Source organism: Catharus ustulatus, chromosome 3, assembly GCF_009819885.2.
Source record: "Catharus ustulatus isolate bCatUst1 chromosome 3, bCatUst1.pri.v2, whole genome shotgun sequence".
Classification (NCBI taxonomy): domain Eukaryota; kingdom Metazoa; phylum Chordata; class Aves; order Passeriformes; family Turdidae; genus Catharus; species Catharus ustulatus.
Window position 1 is genome coordinate 18,814,226 of NC_046223.1, and position 21,771 is coordinate 18,835,996.

General features: G+C 42.6%; 1 protein-coding gene across 4 annotated transcripts in view; it reads right to left on the minus strand.

Annotated features, from left to right (window-relative positions):
• Positions 1–1,427: 1,427 nt before the first annotated feature.
• The window catches only part of EPHX1 (epoxide hydrolase 1), a 28,171-nt gene continuing 7,827 nt past the window's right edge, over positions 1,428–21,771 (minus strand). For all 4 annotated transcript variants that reach the window (XM_033054723.2, XM_033054724.2, XM_033054725.2 and 1 more), the window contains exons 2-9: positions 12,779–12,963; positions 11,184–11,364; positions 8,822–9,049; positions 7,897–8,026; positions 7,074–7,288; positions 4,929–5,037; positions 3,900–4,025; positions 1,428–2,441 (exon numbers count right to left, since the gene is read on the minus strand). In XM_033054723.2, coding sequence (XP_032910614.1) covers positions 2,216–2,441; positions 3,900–4,025; positions 4,929–5,037; positions 7,074–7,288; positions 7,897–8,026; positions 8,822–9,049; positions 11,184–11,364; positions 12,779–12,963 — 1,400 coding nt within the window. In that variant the 3' untranslated portion in view covers positions 1,428–2,215. The remainder of the gene's footprint in view (positions 2,442–3,899; positions 4,026–4,928; positions 5,038–7,073; positions 7,289–7,896; positions 8,027–8,821; positions 9,050–11,183; positions 11,365–12,778; positions 12,964–21,771) is intronic.

A 21,771-nucleotide genomic window follows, 5' to 3' on the forward strand; every position in this document is an offset into this window, starting at 1 on the left:
TGCTCACTACAGGATGAGATGCAGATGCTAACACCAGCTCACAGACACTTCATCAGTGTTAAACCTTGCCCTAGAGCTGGTGGCATTTGCTCTGTTTTGCTAAAACCAGAGGGTTATTTTTAAAAGAGAAAAGGAACTGAGGGCAGGTTTTACAGCTACTGTACAGCTAATTTCATACTTTTTCACTTTGTCATAGTATTTCACTGCATTTTTATCTAACTGTAGGTAAGTAGGTGATGAGCAATAGCTACTGATGTGGGCTTAAGGTTTGAGAAGTGTGACATCAAAATTCAGAATAAACTCTGCTATATATCAGGTGTTTAATTATAATGTCTAAGCTCTTAAAATCTTAACCTTTTAGCTCCAGACCTGTCTCTCTTTCAAACAGCAGTTTATCAAACCCTAAAGAGCACTTACCTAGCGTGCAGAGCAGGGCAGGAGAGACTTGTGAAGGAGGGTGTGTAGTGGTGCCTGCAGCAGCTGTTCTTGTCAGAGGTGAGCCAATTCCTCCTGAATAAAGAACCCTCTTTCACTGTGCTGCTCCTGAAACAAGTTTGGGGAGGGTCTTCTCCAAGGAGAGTCTATTTCAAAGGGAATGATTCTGTGTTTTCCTCCTGAGTGTTCAAAACAGATTGGCCTGCATCACACAACATTTTGCAAATGTGAACACAAACTCCAACTGAATGAAAGCATTTACAAGTAAGCATGGAATTAGTGCTCACTACTATTCTGGAAGCAAGCAGCTGTCTCAAAGAACTCAGGAAGAGCTTGAGGATCAAATCTAGTAGGGAGACCTGGCAGCTCCTCTGCCTTACTCTACTGGCAGCCAGGTGCAGCAGGCAGAGGAAAGGGAGCAAGAGGTCTCATCTCTGCTCAGAAAACTGACCCAGGCTGGTTCATAGCCCTTCTGCCTGACTTTCTGTCAGGGTTGGTGGTGGCTTTCAGCACTAGGATTTGAATGTTCCCAGCAGGAGAATCCACTTGCCTTCTGTGAAACAAACTACATGGTATGTTTGAGTCCAAAGCCTTGTGGCATGGAGCATGGATCTGCTGAGCTTCTGATCTTAGCTTCCATTTCAATTAAAATTGTGAAATAATACTAATCCATTCAAGTGTTATTGATAGATTGTATTTCCCTGTGCTTTCAGAAGTAGAGAAGAACATCAGAAGGGACTGGAGAACAAAACCACATGGAAATCAGTCATCTGGATATGGTCTAAGCCCTGTTTGAAGCTTAGCTGCACAGACTAGGGGTAGGAGCTGCAAAGCCATTCAGCCCTTCAATTTTCTTGGAGCAGTTTACCTTCAATCTGACCTTTGTGACAGATGCAGTACAGAATTGATAGGTTCTGAGCTGATGCTTCTCTTAGCTGGTACCAAGCAAAATCTCAGTTGTTAAAAGAATTAAAAGAATCACATAGGAGTTATTAAAAAAATAATGCACTTTTAATTTTGAATAAATCACATTTTTATTCTTTAGTAAGAGGTATTTACAATACCCTGCCAAAGCAGTACAAAGCCAGTGTGTTGAGCCTACCTAGGGCTATGATTTAAGTTAAGAGTACAAATTCAGTGCAGAGGTAGCTGGGGCTGTAGTTACTCCTACCCAGCCCCTCCTCTTGGTCAGGAGCTACAGGCAGCTGCATGTTTCAGCCTCTCACATATCCCAGGAGCCTGGCACAGGGCAGTCCAGCTTCTTTACAGCCCAGGCTGGAAGAGAAAGGCAGCCAGCAGGAGCCAGTTTGATTGATGTTGATTGATTGATTGATTGATTGATTGATGGACTCACGCAAGTTAGGTCCTGCCAGGCTGCTCTCTACTCTTTATGTGAGGAACTTCATACTCACAGCAACTCAAATTTTACTGCTGCCATGAAAAAGAAAAGTCTTTCATAACATTTAAACATTTATTAGGTACATTAGTAGTTGCGAGGTCTTTTTTCAATCTCAAAGCAAGAGTCAAGTATACTACAGAACATATTTCAGAAGATACCCAAGTATTCTTCATGCTACTTCCTTAGCCTAGCTGAACAAAAAAAGCCCAACCCAAAATCTGTTGGTCCCCATGGCATTATTTCATGGAGATACACTGCATTTTTCTTTCTGTCCTTGCTCACATCTGGTCAACAATAAGATCTGATTACATGGATTAGAGTAGAGTAAGCCCTGTACATGTACTAAGCTAAAAGTAATTACCCTGCTGTTTCTTAGAGAAATTATTCCCCTTTCTTTTTCCAGAGTTGCTCTTTCTCTACTTTGTCAACAAATTGCAGAATATCTTTAGCAAGAAGCTCAGGTTCCTCGAAAGCTGCGAAATGGCCACCTCGAGGCATGAAGTGGAAGGAGACAATGTTGGTGTATTTCTTCTTGGCCCAAGCCTGGGGTATGTGCAGGATTTCATTAGGGAAGGAGGCAATGCCAGTGGGTACTTGTACTGTGAGCCTGAGAGAGGAGAAAGAATCACTGTCATCTTCCAAACACTTAAATCTGCAACAAATCAAAAGTCCTTAGTAAATGTTCATAGACAGTTGAGCACCCTCATGTTAGGCATTAAAAATTTGACTTCCAGATCTTAAAACTGAAGACAACACTCTAATTCCTAAAGAAAAAAAACTTTAATATTTTTGCATACAGTTATGTTAAAGCATGCTCAGAAGCATGGAAAGGGAGAGGAGAGCCCTAGGAAGTGGTGGGCAGCAAATTTCCCCTTGCTGCCCAGAGGGCTCAAGTTGAGGGACAAGCATACAATTTGATTAAGAGCTGGAGAGAGATTTACAGAGAAGATAACCACTCAAATATGCTAAGCCTAGCAGGACAACTGGAGGGTAGGCAGGATAAGAATTACTTCATGGGGGAGAGAAGAGAGGAATACTAATAATCTAGACTAGTTCAGAAGCAACATTTCTGTATGCGAGACTATACCTCATAAAATAGCTCGTGCTTTTAACAGGCACAAATGCACACTACAAAAAATTCTGCACACTAGGAAATGTAAGGAAGCAACTGGATTTGAGGGATGTGAATTATCTGTGCTTGTTATAAGAGCCACATTTTCTAGGCTGAAATATCCCAGCTTATCTTTAAATAAGCTGCACTGTCAGAAGTCACAGACTTTAAAATGTAGATACTAAAAGTGTTGGGCACTTCCAGTAGCCACTGGAAGCCTAAGGTCAGAATTTTACACAAGACTTTGAGACTCTGTCCTCTAGGCACATAGAAACTCACACAGCTCATCTCATGCAGGCAGAAGCAGAGCAAGATGCTACCCCACAGCATAGCCACAATGGCTTCATGAACTGAGTCAGCTTCCTGGGAGCATCATTTCACAGTTAAATAAACACCATGGCACTGAGCTGTGGTTGCAAATACCTTGGGGCAGGTTTAAGCCTTCACTCATACTCAAGCTGACACAAGTACATGCAACCAAGCTGCTGTCTGGAGAGTCTGAGCAGCAGGCACATCAGTCTCACTGACTCTTGCACATGCACTTTGTCAGCAGGTTGAAGTTGCTTCCAAAGGAAGAACCTAAGCCTTTTGCAGAAACAGGCAAAGTGTGTCTAGAAAAGTAGTAAAACTACAACCAACTAAACTAAACAAAGCTGACTGTGTGACTCAGTCACAGACTGACTTAGTAACTGAAATAAATTGGAAGATACATGGATACAGCATGAATGGGAGGCCCTCCAGCAGTGCCTCCAGTCAGATCTCCTCACTGATGGCTCAGGATTCCTACCTAAGCACCGTGTTTTCCCAGCAAAGCACAGTATTTCAGCTACCTGGTCTGTCTTGCAGATGAATACTGTGATGGAGCAATGTTATTCCTCAGCATTCAGAAATAAGACATGCAACTATAAAATTAAGATCAGGGCAAAATATTTTAATAGAAGAAGGCACACTTACTTTTCATGTTTCTGTGTGCCTATCCCCTTCTGCAAGTTTTCTTTGTAGAAACGCATGGAGGAGACAATGCAGCCTGACACCCAGTAGATCATGATATTGGTGAGCAGATCATCCAGGCTGAACTTCCTGAAGAGGCAAGTTCAAGAGATCGCTTAATTAGAACTGAAAACTGATTTGCATCACTTTAGCAGGGACTTGACTTAGGTTTGGTTGTAAGGGAAAAAAAAAGTTACAGTGGTTAAGAGTGGAGAGGTGAAGTTATTACTCCCCCTCTGTCTGCCAGTGACCAATTAAGGATGCTAAAGGCTTTCAGACACAAACTGGGAAGTCACATTTTAACTCCTACACAGAAGGCAGATTCCAGCAAGCACCTTATGCTCCAGCATGGCTGTCTCTCCTGGCCACAGACTGGGAGGGTGGGAGCAGAACAGCACATGCAACAGCTTGTGCCATTTATTAATGATAATCTGAGATGCTACCAGGAGCCTTCAACAGAGCCCTCACACACCAACATGTGCTGTAAACAGTGCATGTTTCATAGAAAATTATCAGCTGTATCCAGTGCAAACATTCCATGCAAATCTGCTGCCACTGGGCCTTTCCATAGCATGCCCCCCCTCTCCATTCCTGCCAGGTAGGTCTCAAAGGGGATTTCAGCTCTGATTTCTGCTGCACACTAAACATAATACTTTATTAGCAAATGGTAGATGAAGCAGTAACAATCAATCCAAAGCCAAATCACAGAGAGCTGATTGTTAGTATTACAATGAATCATGAGTTGCCAGCATCCTAATCTGGGTTAAACTTTCAGATTTTGTGTCCTAATGAGATTCTTCCCTCAAGTCAGTTTTTAATATCCAGGAGTTGCAAGGTGTATTTCTTTTCTAGGAAATCAAAGTGGGAAAGAAATCCATCACCCTGCATGGCCTGGTTGCCTCTCTGTGTGCTGATGCAGCCCTGGTGATCACTTCAGCTGTGACTCTGGACTTAGTCACCTCATCCAAAATTGTCAGGAGAGGAAGGACTTACCTCTCTAGTCCTCCATCCTCCAGATTCTGGAATTCTATATCAGTCCACGAAGAAAACTTCTCCAAGATGTATGCAGCCAGTCCCACAGGAGAGTCATTCAAACCACAGCCTGTAAAGGAGGAGGAAAATTTAACTGTAACTGGTATCCAATAGAGTGTTAGAGAAGCTACCTTTTATAATACAGGGGATGTAACTTTACAAAGCTGTTCCATCAGCTGCTTTCTTAAATAAAATAGTACAATGATTTGAGCCATTTAATGCCAAATCACAAACTGAAAGTATCTGCAAATGAGCAGGCTCCACATTAGCTCACACTGAACGTTTTTTGAACTGATGTAATAGTATTGGATTTCTGCTGGCTTTTCTTTTTTTCTGGTAAGCTAATAAGATTAAGCTCTATGTGCCAAGGAGGGTTTGCCTCCATTAATCTGGAAGTTGTCATGAATTAAACAGCATTACAGAGCCAAACCCCACATGCCTACACATGACCAGGAGGATTTGCAGCATTATCTAACAGCAAAAACATTTTAAGGATTATTAGAAAGTCATTAAGGAACAGCAAGGCTGTGCTAAATGGTCCATCTTCTGAATTAGCAATAGCAAACTGCCTTCATGTAGAACAAGCCCTCATATAGATTTTATAGTTTGCCTTTCTTGGACAGAAGGAACACACCTGCACTTGGAACTCTGATCACACATCCTAGTGCTGTGAAATACAGGGACTGCATTTCTGAAACCTGTCCCAGCTTCTCAGTAAAACATGAGAAAAAGCTGTTCCCAAGGAACAGCAATGTGTTTGAAGCTCCACCCATGCAACCCAGCCTTCCAGGAAGGTGCCTAACACTGCAGCTGGCACAATTTCATCAGTAATTGCTATTTAAACATGACAGTACAGTTTCAATTATTAAGCAATTGCTACTAATAACTGAAATAGCAAGGATTTGAAAAAGTTCTGTTGAGCACCTTCCAGATGTGCTGGACATGAGAAGCAATACCCTGTTCTCATCTACTCACTGTGAGTAAAGTGCTTCTGTTTACATAGAGAAAAACTGACATTGGCCCTAAGAGCAGTTGGAATGCAGACATTTCTGTCAGAAATTTCTTCAGAGTGTTTTTCTCCTTTCAGGAACCTGCCACTGCCCTGCTCATCTCCTCTTTGTCCTTTGGTGAACTGCAGGAATGCTCCAGCTCCCAAAGCATGAACTGGCTTCTGGTTCCCAGCCTGCAGTCTGCTCTGACAGACCACACGAGACTGGCAAAGACAAGAATCAGCCAGAATTCTTTTTGAGAAGGAGCATGGCTTAGGCATCTTTCAGGTATCAGCTTCCCTCTCTTTCCTAAAGCACAAAAGACTGGCAATTTTTAGAAACCAAAACTCAATGGAAGAAAAATTATTTTAAATCCATACAATTATCCTTTTGCCTCTACATTTTAAGAACATACCTGCCTCTGTAGGTAAGCTTATGGAAAACCATTAAGAAATATTTCCCTTAGCTATGTTTTTAATAAAATCCATCAGTGAATTGCTGCTGCACCAAGCTAAAATGTACTCAGTACTCTTGACTCAGTTGTCCAATTTAGTCACAAAAGATGTTTTTAAAATAGAAACACTTAATACTCAGATACTTAAAGCAGTTAAACCATCTGAGGGACTAGCTCATGTAGAAAGAACATTCAGAGCTACAATTTTTTTTCCTTGAAAGTCTGCAAGTGATTCACAACAATGAGTGAAAGTGAAATTTGATTTTACTTTTCAGGTATTACTTATCGCTATAATAAATAAGCTACATTGTGTGCTGAGACAGCTAAAAGCTTCTTGTAGTTTACATTACTTGAATGCGATCCATTCTCTGAGAAGAAATTATCTTTTGCTCTCAGCAGAGCTGCATTTGAAATGGAATTACAGTCCCCAGTGACAGCAGAAGTGGAAAAATATTAAACAATCTATTTTATTTATGAAAACTGGAAAATTAGGTCAGTGGCACTTGGAGTACGCTCGGTTTGGATGTGCTGCTACACTAAAAAAAAAAATTCTGCATATTTTGAGCAGTACATTTTGTTTCCATGCAAGTACAACTAAAGTGAAGAGACTTAAGTGTTCTGAGCTCAAAAAAGGTTGTGGGTTTTTTTGTTTGTTTGTTTTACCAGCAGTGTCCGGCTTTGTAGCCTGTATGTGAGCATAGCCAGACTCAGACAAGATCCTGTAGAGGCCTTTTTTCAAGAAGGGGAACATCCTCCTGACATCTTCATCCTGGAATCCGAAGAGCCCTGGGAAGTACTGGCCCAGCAGGACGGAGAGCAGGTGAGTGAGTCCCAGCTTCGAAACTGAGACCATATTTAAATGGAGACCTTTCACATGGCTAAAGACAAAAACAGAAAAACCCCACAAGTTAACAGAAAGTTCAGTTGTATTTAGAATCATAGAATATCCTGAGTTGGAAGGGATCCACAAAGAACATCAAAGTCCAATTCCCGGTCCTTCACAGGACAGCCCCAAAAATCACACCATGTGCCTGAGAGCGTTGCCCAAATGCCTCTTAAGCTCTGCCAGGCTTGGTGCTGTGACCTGTAACATTTAAAATGTATTAACAAAAGTGGACATACTTGAATTCTAGCCTGTTCATTACATCATGACCTCAGTTACCCTTTGTAGTGTGGCTTTTCACAAAAAATGACAGGTCAAAGGGACAGCTGTCAGTAATCAGCACACACTCCAGGGCACTGGAGAAACCTCCTTTTTTTTCACTGCAAGTACTTGTCCCACTCCAGACCTCAGCAAGGCCACTACAAAACTGCTGTACAACTGTTTGAAAGAAAAAACATTTAATATAAACTAAGGTACGTAATTTTGGATCTTTGCTTATCACTGAGCACCAGAGAGAGAAACTACACAGCGAGGACTTGGGCGGGAACTCCCAAGTGCACAGGAAATAACTATTCACACAGTTATTCACAAGGGGGTACTCACTTGGGAGCTATCTGGGCCAGGTTGGTGCAGATGAGCCAGCCCCAGTCACCACCCTGGATGTAGAACTCATTGAATCCGAGTCTGAGCATCAATTCATAAAAAACAGAAGCGGCACTCACGGAATTGAAGTCTGCATTGAAAGCAAACAACACTTTTGTTGCATTAATTCCACCCACACTTCCGACCCTGCACAGATTCTCCTCATCAAGGCAACCTTCGAGCTCCTCAAAAGCTTCAAGCCCATTTCTCCTTGTCTGACTGTAAGGAAGCCCTTGCTCAGCAGCCAAGCACAGAGAGCAAGCAGAAACCATGAGGAGGACAAACCCCAGCCTTTGTTGCAGATCTCTCCACTGCTCTGAACACTGACCATGAGAACTGTAGCCAGGGAAGCAGAGAAAAGCAAACCCAACCTTCCCCACATCATTCATCTGCACATGGAATTAAATACTAAACTCAGTACCACCTTAAACACCTCAATTTGCTGCAGCTTGTGTTTGTATAATTCCAAGCACAAGCTAAGCAAGCAGGCTGCAATCTGCCATGTGGATGCACTAACTGCTTTGTTTCAACTCTTCCTTCTCACCTGTGGAATATGGATGCAAAACACCCAAAAGGAACAGTAATAAATTAAATTCACCCTGCCTGCTCACTCACAGACAATTCATGGATGCAATTACAACTATTGAGTTGTCACTTCATGGCTTTTTATGGTTCTTCTTAAATTATCTACACATTGCTCCAGAAACTGGCCAGTGGTGTCACCCAAAGCCACCCCCTTATCTCCCTCCTCCCACAGGACACACAGGATCTCCGTTTCCTCTCTGGGGAACCAGAAGTGTGTAACAGGAGCTGCTGTTCTGCTCACAGAGGCTCCTCTCTGTGAGACTGGGCTTGTGGGGGCTCAGTTACTTCTTCTGTGTCGTACCTTTTTTGTGGGGTGCTTCTGAGAAACCATAACCAGGGATAGATGGGCAAATGACTTCAAAAATGTGCTCGTCACCAAGGCCGTGGCTTGCAGGATCCGTTAGGAGAGGGATAATTTTGTAAAACTCGTAAAATGAGCCAGGCCAACCATGAACCATTAACAGTGGCTTTGCAGCCCGGCCTTCAGGCAAACGAGGAGGCTTGACATGAACAAAATGGATATCAAGGCCTGTAAAAATAAAATCATTAATTAGCATGCCCGAATTTGCCATGACACTGAAACTTATCACAGAACAAAGTACAAATAAAGCTTTTCTCCAGTCCTTTCTTTTTGGTGAGTGCCCAAAGACGTTGCACCTCTCTGGATACATTTACCCAAGGACTGAAAGTACTTTATAATGGGCAATTAAGCGTCACAGCAGCCAAATGAGGTTGGCTATTTCTGTTTTAAAATAAATTGGCAAATTAAGACATAGAAGTGAAGCAATCTACTAACGGTAACACAGTGACTCACACAGCTTAAAGGCAGAGGAGACAATTACATCATTTAGCCCAAGTGCCCTTAAATTTTACCAGAATGTCCCTGCATGGCACAGGATAGGCTTCAGTCAGCCACAGATTTTTCTTCCTGAAAGGCCTACAATTGCAGCTTGAAGGCACCAAGATACAGGGAATCCATCACAACTTGCAGCTGATGAAGTGGGGGCATGAATCACTTTCCTCATTTTGTGCATGCCTTACTTTCCACTTGAACGTGTCTGGCTTCTGTCCCCAGCCACTGACCCCAAACACTACAGCAAAAGGAATTTTAAAAGCCTTCACTGAGTATTCTGTCTGTGGAAGCTTCCTGTAATCAGGTCACACATCTTCACTGCTGATAAACCAATCGTGCCTTGCTAAAAGAGATTTAAAGTATTCATTTTTGTAATCCTTTCCTACCCTTTCCAAAACTTTCAGTATCTCTTTAAGTGAGTAAACCAAAACAGGAACCTGTGTTCTAATACCAGTCTCCTGCTTGTTCAGTAAAAGGTAAAATCTGCAGTGTGGTTTCCATTGTGACTCTTTCCAGCAGGAAAGCCTGACAGTCTTGCTCCACCTGCTTCAGGTGAGCTGCTCTTCCTCAAACTAACTCAGGGCTTTGTTTTCCAGGAAACAGGAATTTGTTCCCAGTAAAACCTGAATGCCTCATTTCTTTACGTATTTAAGCATATTTTATTCACATCAACTCCAGTTCACCAGCAATCCCACCCTCCTTCACTGACTTGAGATTTCCTCATCCTTGACACTTCTGTGAATCTCTGTATTCTCTGAAAAGCTTTCAAGTGATGACAGAAGGTAGGAATCTGATACACAGCATGTTTGACCTTGTCTTTTCATATCTCCTCTCTGTAATCTTTCCCAACACGGAAATTTCCCTTTCCATTGCTATACATGGTGCATTGTCCTTAGCTGCTTCTCTCTTTCTAGTCCCAAATGGTTCTTTTTTCTCCTTTTTTAAGGAAAGACCTTCTGGTTTTATCTTTTTCAGCACCAACCATCATTTAAATAAATGCTTCAAGCTGTAACCACTATGTAGCAGCATTTATTGTCCCAAATCCATTTAAAATATTTTGGCAAACTGCACCTTTTAAAATAACACACAATTATGGGTACATAAGTAAAAATGGAACAAAATACTCTGTTGAGGTTAAATTTTGTCATCATGAGAGACAATTGCCTGCTGTGCTCTAGATCTACAACTGGACCCAAGCATCACCCTAAATCAGGTGTTTTAAAAAGCCCAGTCTGGCCAAGCTCCAGCACCAGCAGACCTTGGCTTGAATTAACTCTTTGGAAAGGTGCAGTGTGCTCTGAATGAAAAGAATCCATTTCCTCACACCTGGCAGCACATCAGCTCCAGGGGAAAGGCGCTGTGCACTCCTAGGCCTGGGGGTGTTTGAGGAGGTGCAGCAGAGCACATCTGCCCTGCCAGGCAGGGACAAGCTGATGGCTTCACTGTGACAGCAGCAGCTGGGAAGCTCCACGGAGCATGAGGAGACATCTGTGGGAATTCTTGCATGACTGCATGTGAGGCAGGGAACATGTGTACATCTTAGGATCCACTTCTGCTTCCAAACACCCGTGCTTGGCTCCTGCTAACACCAGCTGACAGCCTGCTCATGCACAGGGAATTCCATTTGTCATTCCTTGTCCTAAAGGCTTCAGTTACAAGGAAGCAGTTCCCTGCTCCTTCAGCAGTGATGCCAATGATCCAGCCAGGGAGGGAAGGCCCTGTGACACAACCAGAGCCTTCTTCCCACCAAGCTCCCTTGCAGACAAATTTATCTATTGCTGTTTATATTTTAAGGGGGGAAGCTACACACCTTGAATCTTTGTTTTGAATTGTGGGTACTTGTTGAGGATTTCAACCTGTTTCTTCCAATTGAACTGGTTTTTCCAGTAGGACACAATCTTCCTGAGATGCACTGAGTTAGTTCCATAATGGAAGCAGCTGTTCTCCAGGGGCTCAGTGAATCGAGCCTGGTCAAGTCTCCTAAATAAATCCTGCAGGGAAAAAGAGAGAAGAGACCTTAAAAGCACTTGTGTCTGCTGTCCTGGGCCGTGTATGGTTTCTAGTTATTCCCACGTGAAAGGAGAACAATGGAAATAGCATCTCTAATTAGACACCTGTGCCTTTTGCTGGTGCTCCTTCAGCTGTTCCAGTTCTTTTCCTCCTCCAGATGGCCTCCTTCCTCTTCCATTCACAGCTGTTCTCAGCCTTTGTTCTGCAGGGCTGCCTGACCTGTCTGCCAGGCTGAGAGCCACAAAGGGCAGGATGCTCTGCTGGCCCTGCTGTGGCTCCAAAGGGTAAGTCTTGCTGCCTTCCCAGGGTACTTTCCTCACAGCCAGTGCATGAATCCAACCCAAACCTTTTGCTTTCCTTCCCAAACCCAGGGGAGGGAGGTCTTCACCAGGAAAGTCAGAAGGATTTTGCATAGACAGAGAGTTGATGAAACTGGACTGAAATTAAAGTTTGCCAAACTTGAATGACAGTGACAGCCACCTTCCCACTGCACTTCAAGTACAGGGGATGCTGTGATACTGCAAGATCACTCCAAAATCACTCAGCAGGGAAGGACAGGCAAGAGCCAAGAGCCCCTTCCCACTGCCAACAGCACCACAGAGTAGCTGAAAGACAGATCTGGAAATCTAACCCTGCTCAATCATTTTTAAGTTAGAAATTATTCATCTTAATGTCTGCAGTGTGAGGGGAAAATATAATGGAGACCAATGTCCTTTGATATTACTAAGAAAGGCAAGGAAAGTGTTAAAAAACCCAGGCCTTCCCGAGAAATTAGGAATCTATTATAAATTAATAATATGAGCAATCCCATGAGTATTGTTTGAACCATGACTCCACAAAGATCTATGAAATCGTTCAATCCCTGGCTTAAACACACACAATCAAAATCTTTCTATCCAACAAATTCTGCAACGTATGTGTTTACTGTAATTACCACAGTAATTTGGTGTTGACCAAAGTAGACTATTAATTACAGAAAAATCAGCATCCAACACAGCTGCAAACATAAAGCAGTCAAGAAAATGAGGTATTTGTAATTGCTTTGGAAAGAAAGGGAGGAAAAAAAGACATTGTTCTTATTCTGGTCTACACAAACTGAGGAAAATGCACAAACAGAAAAACAGAGTTGAGTAATCTGTAATATGATTTTTATATTAGGCTTTGCAGAGTAGGTTTATTTACCAGCAATCATGCAAGAGCCAGCTGAGAACAAAATTACACAGTGAGATCTGCCTATTCATACCTATCTTCTGAAGTACTGAAAAATCCCTTCCCCCAAGACCTGGACATCACTGGCACTCTGTTGATTCAATTTAAAAATTACTTCCAAACACGTTCTGCATCTATTTGGCCATTTCTCCCTTTCCTCCCCTCCCAGCACAGAGATTTGCTTACACTCAGCTCTTCCTCTGTAGTCTCCACTTTAAATGGCCGAATACTTGAGTCTTCTTTAGTCAGAGGCTTTTGTCCCCTGCCCCACCACCCATCTTTGAAGGGCAGTGTCTCTTCTTTCTTCTTGGAAAATAAGAAGTAGATGAGGAGTGTCCCCAGGACCAGGAGCACCTCGAGCAGCATGATGCCTGCAAGAGAAGAACAGAACTCTGGTGAGCCCAATCAGCTCAGAGAGACATACATTCTTTGTGAAGACTTTTCCCTTTTTAGACAGGATTCCAGCTACAGGATGTTCTGGCACTCACATGATATCGATACTTCTGTGAAACTTCTGAAATAGAATGTTTTAACCCACCCAAAATGAGGAAGAGTTGTTTTAAATAAGAGACACGTAATAAAAGCAGAACTCAAAGCAAGTAAAAAGATAATGTGGCAATTAAATAGTCATTATAATGTAAATATAATGTAACTTAATAATTACAACTATATAATTCACATTTAATGCTTTCTCTTCCTCTGAACCTCTAGATTCCCCACAAATCCCAAGGCAGAGCATCTCTTCAGCAAGGCTTACGCATCTACTGCTGTACATTCAGAGGGAAAGAAAAGCAAGACATATATACAGAATAAAAAGTGAACAGCATGAGGGCAGCCACCTTGTACCTCCCAGTCAGCCAGGAAATGGAGCAGGGATTTATTTGCACAACCCTTGAACAGCAGTGCAAAGGCCAGTGGGACCTTCCCTTTCCTTCTCCCTGTGAACAGTTTTAAAAAGAGAACAAAAGCCCATGCTCTAAAATGTGATCACATTCCCAAGTGACAAAATTCTGTCAAGGTGCAGAACAACCTGATTTCACAGAACATCTGCATAACCCAGCTGCAAGGCTGCTGTGCTTCACTCAAGTAGAACACCCCAACAAAAAAACCCACCGAATATATTTGGACTGTTTCATGCTGCAAGTAGAAAAAACACTTAGACTTGTCTTTAATAATTAATGTTTTCCAGCATGCCTTTAACTGTATGAAATGTTTGCAAGGTGGTTTGGGGAACAGTACTGTCATCATTTTAGTGCAGAATTTTAAAAAATGTCATGCTTCAAACACTGATTTGCTGGGGAATTGCTAAGACATCAAGTATTTCAAAACTTCTGTAGGGGCAAGGATTGTTTATGACCCAGAACGTCTTCATTCTCTCTAGAGCCAGAAGGTTTTGTTGGTTTTGCTGCTGCAGAGTAATTCGATGCTCTGGAATGGCTAAAAGAGTCATCAGAATGCACCAAATTTACTCCTGGATCAAAACAGAAATTGTAACACAAGTTAATGGGAATTCAAAGGATTAGAGCAGGAATTAAACTGAATGGAATAGTTTAAGTGCCTTTATGTGACAGGACAGGTTTTAGCCAGCTTCTTGAGTTTAATTTTCTAATGGCTGACAAAAAAAAAAAAAAAAAAAAGTCAAGATAAGCACGCATGAAACATTTGTACAGAAGCCAGGCACTGTGAAGATTGAACAAACTACAAAAAAAAAAAAAAAAAAAAAGGGAAAAAAAAAAGAAAAAAAAACCCAACAAAAATCTATATTACACAGGCAAGTGCTACAGCCCTGAAAGTGCCTGAATCCTCAGAGGCTGGAGCTACTGGGAATGATAGGCACTGAAAAAACTTGATTTATTTGTTTCACTGGCACTTCCATAATTTCTGCTGCTTGTTTGTCTTCACAATGTTATCTGGAGCACAAAACAAGATTCTCTTCCCACCTTTACAACACCCAGGCCATAACTCGCTCCAGAATTAAAAAGTTTATCCAATTTTACCTTGCCTCAGCACACAAACCAATGCAGTTTAGGAGCATCCTGAGCACAATTAAATTTTACTGCAAAGCAGAACTGGAGGGGCTTCTAGAAACCTCAGAGCACTTTACACAGAAATGGTACCTACCACAGCATTTTATAACATCTCTACTCCTAAGCCTTCATGGAGGAAAACAGCAACTTCCCCGAAATCACAGCCCAGACAGATTCACCACCATAACTGTGTGAACACCATACAGAAACACCCAAACTCCTGGCCAGATGTGTTTACAGAGCCCCCCAACAAGCAGCAGCTCTGCTGTCAGTGCCAGCCCCGTTGTTCAGGCTGGGCAGCCTCCAAACCCAGAGCTCTCCTTGCCCTGGCTGCTGCTGCATCAGCACCAGGACCCCTGCCAGCACAGCGACAGAGGCACAGCACCCAGCACCCTGCTCTGCCCAGGAACAGAACCTCGTGTCCCAGGGCCCTGGAGTGCCCAGAGCTACAGAACCATTGCTGCTCCCCCCATCTGCCCTCAAGAACACTTCAGAAAGCAGAATTTTGGCAGCAGAAGACCCGGGGAGGGTTTGTGTGCAAATGTGTGGATTTTGCATTCGCCCTGGACCGTGTATGGAAAGAATTTGCTGTGTGAACAGACACCCATTTTGCAGTGAATTCCAAACAGACTTGAGGATGAGCTTGTTTATAATCCTGTATTAAGCACCAAAATCAGCTTCAGGTCTGAGAAGAATCCTGTCTTCTGTTGGGGCTGGTGACAAATTGATCTGCATGAGATACCATCCTGACTTGGAAGAAGCTGCCTCTGATGTTGGCTGGGTTATTTTTTGCTAACAGAGACTCTCTGTATTCAATCCCTCCCAGTTCCCTTGAAAGTGCCTGTAAAATTCCTGATTATAATGAACACAGGACCCAGAGCTCCAACTGTGTCACACTTTTCTGTGAATGCCCAGCAAGGGAAGAACCAAGTGCTCCAGTAGGATTTTGACTCACACCAGTTTGCTCCAGGGGATTGTTTAGTGAGGGATGAGCTGCTGGGATGCAGCATGTTCCCACCAACAGCTCCAGATTGGGCCCAGAGGAGGCCACTCAGAGCAGTGATTTCTCCAGTTCACTCTTCAAGCTGCTTCTCTGGAACTCGATGTGGTTTGAGCAGCACAAAGCAGCCTCAGCTAGGATGCATTCACACCAGAATTTCCTCTGCTAATCATTGCTGAGATCTGGTAAAATGGAAGTTATCAGCTCCTCAACACCTGATGCAGCAATACAGCACCCAAGGACAAACAGGTACAACACTTTTCTACCCTCAGTTTTCAGAGAAGCCAACAAAGTGCTGGTGGTTTTATCGTCTGAAGTCTCCTGATGCAGCCACACTGGCACATTGCCTTTAAAAATGAGTGCTTCAAAGGGAGCTCATGTTTTGGTTTGGCTTTTTCCTCTTTTTATGTGACCAAGGGCAAGGCCTTATAAGGAAATATTTCCATTTATTCCATGGTCCTTAGGCTCCAAGACTTTGCTGTACCCCAGGGTGGATATTGTTTACAGACAACACTTAAATACCTTAGACAGTACTTTTATCCTAAAGAGTTCAGGGAGGAATGTTTTTGGTTTGCTGCTTTAAAAACATGTTTTGAAAGAAAAATGTTGAAATGCAATGGGCCCAGGAAATAGCCCAAAAACAAGCTCCTCTTGAAGAAGGCCAAGCACATCTCATGAAATAAGTTTGCAAGAAAACCCCAAAACTTCCTTACAGTATCTTACTGCTCCCTATTGGAAACACTCCTGGCTTTCAGCACCTTTTTGCATTTTGATTTGTCCCCTGTCTGTGCATTAAGATCAGAGCTAAGGGGTCCACAGGAGCAGAGCAATTATGATTTACATCAAAGCTATGTCCTGGCTTTTGCTTTGTCTTCATCAACACGCAGAAAGAGATGCCCCAGAGAACAGTGCTCTTTATTTTCAGTAAGGTCACCCATGAAACAGCTTAATGGTAAAATCCCCCTCTCCTTCTACAAGCAACCATCCATCTTAGCCTTGCAGCATTAGAATCCATCTGAAACATGTTTTTGGAGAAAAAAGCAACTGCACAGACCTTCAGCTTAATGCTGGAACTGCATTCTGGCCCAAACACAACCCAGCTGCAACAAATGATGCACAACACTCACAGCTTTGAGGGTGTTACCAAACCCTGTCTGTGCAAAACTGCTGCTGCATGGCTGAAGCAAGAGCTGTGAGACCCTGCTGCTTTCAGAGTTAATCGTGGCTTAGGTTAATAACATTTCCTCTCTGAGTCTGGTTTACCAGCACGCTGCGAGGGAGCTCAGAGCACCTGGCTCACTCTGAGAGATACAAGGTTTATTGATTAATAATTACTATGCAGGAGAAGCAACAGCTCAATTTAGAAGTGATTCTTGTGTTTATTTTTGTTCTCTTACATCAAGTCCCACATCAGGCTTTACCAAGAAGGCACCTCTCTGCTGCAGCATCTTTGTTTACACTTTGGTTTGTCTAAAGAGCAGCAATTCCAGGTTACTCTTCCCAAGAGACTTGAAGGAAAAACAACCCCACTGAAGGGACTTCAAAAACTTATGGCACCTGTAACAGGGTCCCTGAGCACTACCACAGCACAAAAGGGACTAAGACAAGGCACAGCCCTCACAGCTTCACCCTCAGTCCATGTCCTGCCATCTCCAGGTATCACATTTTTGCCATCACGTAGCACCAGAAACAGACAGAAAACCATCAAGCCCCTCGTAGAAGAAAATCTTTCTATTTCTGTAGTTTATGGAGCATTATGACAAGCTTGAAAATAGCTTAGCAACGCAGAAATTGCTTTGCCTACAAGTGATAACATCTCCCAGGTGAGCATGAAATGCTACATTAACATTGTAGGGGAGGAGGAGAGGCAGGCATCGGGTGAAATAAAGCGTCCTAGCAGGAAAGCAAATCAAAGACAGGAAATACAAATCCAACAGAGTTTCTGGCTTGTCTCGATAAGAAATTTAGCATTTACATTTTTTATTGCCACAGGGAGGTGGCACACAATGCTATCTCCAAAACAGCAGGAAGAGATGATATCATCCTATTTAACTTTTTTTTTTCTAGACTGTTCACAATCAGAAATTAGCCAGTACAGAAGGAACTTCATTAGAAGGCTACAAGCAAGGAGTGAGGTCACGTCCCCAAAGCAGTGAAACCACACTGTCAGGCTCCTCCAGGAGTGGGGCATGCTGCTCTCAAGCCTGGGTTGGGGGTACCCTGCTGAGGAACACCCCACACCCAGGGCACTGAGGCACTGCTCCCATGCAGCTCCTCACCTGCTTTGTCCCTTGCACAACAGGAACAAGAACAGGGCCAGTTTAGGCTCTGGGGGTGCCCCTCTGCATCCCCCAGAATTTGCACTTACAGCACTTGTCCTTCGAGGCATTATTCCAGGGGTGTGGTTGAGCACCTTACACAACACATTCCCACCTCATTTTTCCTACAATTACAATCCATTGTTAACTGTCCAGTACTGCACTGAAAGCCCACAGGCACCCAGACCCAAGTCTAGCTAAGCATAAAAGGATAGTATGGGATAAGTTCACTGTTATGCACTTTGCCTCACTCAGGGGCAGCAATCATATTTATGTAACCACTGGCCAGTCAAAGTTCATATCCTAATCATTATTTAAAACACTGCACACCACTTTCTCAAGAGGAAGAAACTCAATTTACAAGAACACATACTTAAGTAACATTACTTGCTCTTTCAAAGCCATGCCCCACACTTTCTTCCACGTTGCTTAAAAACATGATTTGTTTATCTCAATTTTCCTTGTTTTGCTTCTATTATGCCTGAACAAACACGCTCCCTTTCAAGAGTCTAAAAAAAGCCTTTGGGCTACATAAACTCAAACTGACAGAATCCAGCTTGGGATCTGTGTGATGCCCATTATTGTGATCTAATGACTGTGTGCATGATTCAGGAGAAAGGAGATGCACTCTGCACCTGCAACAATTTCTGTTTAAGACTCTGCACACAGATAAGCCACAAAAGAATTTTTAAATCAGCACTGTTCAGTCATGTTAACTAAGGGTGAAAGAACTGTTCAAACCACCATGATAATGCATTAAGGTCAGATCATGCAAAGATTTTATCCTATTTGTTCTACCCAGCCTTCACTCTATTTAATGACCCTCAAATCCCAGCAAGAACAGGTTTTTTTGCACAGGTGCAGAGAAATGACAATAGCTTGGCATACAATGGAGGGTGAACAGAACTGAAAGCTCTCTCAAATTCCATCTTCCAGTTAAAAGAGTGAAGCATACCTTGCCAGTTACAAGTTTTTTTAAACAGTTCTTAGCCACTATCCAGGCAACTAAATGACACAGTCTAACAGAGCCCAAACAACACCTTGAGCTTTACTTCAACATTTCATTCCTAGTGTCTGAAAAGAAATTATGAACAGCACATGGTTCTGTTTTACCTTCACTAGAGTATCTAGCAATAATGAGGTTTACCTCCTCATCCTATGCCAGCATCTGCATTTTACAGAGGAGGTGGAAATGAACCAAACCAGTGAGATATTACAGATAAGGAAATGAGATTGAGGTAATTGTTTCTCAGGCCTTCAGGCAAATTTGGGCTGTATTTTTAGCTTCACCAAATCCTCCAGCAGTGAAAAGGTTACCCTTCCTCCCTGCCATGGTGTTATTGCCAATGTTTTGCCTGCCCTGATCTCCAGATATGACTTGTTTTCATCCCAAACTGCTTGGTGGTACAGCACAGCACATCCCCTTCTGTTTACTGCAGGATCTTCCATTAGTCTAAGTCTCTTAAGATTCTGCCATGAAATCAGGGAGGGAAAGATCTTTTCAGCTAGCAGATTTACAAGCTTTTCGTATCAGTACTGTTAGAAAACTGTGTTACAGAAACCTTTAATTATTAAAACATGCAGAATTGACGTATATGTGGTGCTTTAGAGGGAAAAAAAAATAGAGCACAAGCAGTTTGAGGTACATAAGAACAAAGTACATGACAGCCCTTCAGTTATAAGAAGGTGTGCAGATAGAAATGATGAATATAAAGACTGCCAGAGGAATGCAGGTGAGGTGCACGTTGTGAATTTAGATTAGGATCATGGCTCCAAGTAGTAAGAGCAGCATGAATGAAAGTGTGCTCCTTCCCCCATGATGTGAGACTTCCTCTAATCTCTGTGATGCCAAACTCCTTCCTCTCTGTGACACCAATCTCCCTCTTACCTTTAGGACGAGACTCCACTCTCCATTAGCGAAGATTTCCTGCTTTTTTCTATATTTTTTATTTCTTTCCTCTGTGATGTCAGCCTCTCTCTTATCTCTATGATGATTTTTTCCTTTCTCAGTTACGCCAGATTCTCTCCTTAATCTTTGATACCAAACTCCCTCCTTCCTACAGGACACCGCATTCCCTCTTACCTCTGTGATGTCCAGCTCTGTCACACCTCTGTGCTGTCAGACCCCTCTCTTCCTTCCTCAGTGATGACACTCTCTTCTTCCTTCTGATGCCAGCTCGCTCTTACCTCTGTGCAACACTCTCTCCTTCCTCTCTGAGGCAGATTCCCTCTCACTTCTGTGATGACTCCTTCCTTCCTTGCTTCCTACCCTCTGAGATGCCCAAATCCATTGTACCTCTGTGATGCCAGACTCCTTCCTTCCTCATTGATGCCAGACTCACTCTTCCCTGGGTGTGACTCTCTCCTTCCTCAGTGTGAGATGACCTCAATCCTCTGTGATGTCCAACTTTTCCACATTTCCTCCTTTTCCTATGATGCCACCATTCCTCCTTCCTCAATGATGTCTGACTCCCTCCTACCACTATGATGAGACTCCTTACTTCATCTGTTGTTTCAGGTTTCCTTCTTTTTCTAGGATACCAGACTCCCTGACCACAAAACCTGAATACTCTGAGCGTAATGCAAGAAATGTGCAAAATCATATATAAGATAATCAATTCATTTTGCCTAGAGCTGTAAGTGTAAAAGGAAGAAAATAATATTAAATGTGACTATGGAAACAGGAAGAAATCAAAACTTGTTATCTCTCTATGAGGACTTCATTCCCAATGAGGAAAGGAACTTTGAATGATGCCAGAGGAGGGGAACAGATGGTAGTCATCATTTTCTGTCAAATAACTGCAACACCAAAAGGATGTGCCAGAGTAAACATGTAACAAGAACAATTCTTGCTACTTTATCTCTCTCTTAATAACAATATTTAAGTTCTGTTTGGATTCATAGCCTTCATCTAGGAAAGGGCACTACCTGTACCCACCAGATTAGAGCAATTAACACTCTTGATGAAGCACCCAAGAGGGCCAGGTCCTCCAACAGAGCTTGGGTTTTGATTCATCACACGTGGTGTTTTACCTGAGAGGACTTGTCTTCTGTCAGACAGCAAAGCCCACCCAGGCTGCAGACACAGAACAAACAGGGAGAGCAAGAGCTGAGTGAGTTCACTACAGAATTCACAAGATGAACAAAATTTGACTGCTGGGTGCAATAAATGTGAGGAGAGTTGCTTGAGACAAAGAAAGAAAAACAAAACCCAAAAGTTTGCTGAGCCCTTTCTTGTCCCATGGATTACACCTACTAATCTCCCACAGAAATGTTAAAAAAAAAAAAAAAAAGCTGGAGGAATGTTAAGTAACAGCTCACTTTTCAGAGAGGAAACCTAGCAAACAGCTTCCTTTCCTTAATCCAGCAGGATCCCTCCATAAACACAATCACAGGTAATTTCTTCATTCTGGCAAATGCACTGTGGAAAAGAACAACTAAGAAAGCATGGCTACCACAATTCCCACAAAAACATTCCCAGCCCTGCCAATCAGAAAGCATTTAATCAATAACAACATGCTTAAATATATATAAAAACTGAGAATGCCTCTTCAAAAAGCCAACCATAAACCCCAGGGTATATTCCAATCACTGTCAGCCATCCTGCCACGTCTAGCATGACCAAGACATTAAAGCAACTGCCACTTTATAAGAAGATGTTTTGTGCTTTACTATTTATGCAAATACCCAGTTACACACACAATGATGCTTTTAATTAAAAATAATGTGTTCAGAGGAAGAATCCAGGACTTTTTCAGCAGTAGTATTCAGAAGGGAAAAAAAGTATTTTCAACATTAATTACAAGCAGACCAAAGCTCTTCAGAGAGAAGCAA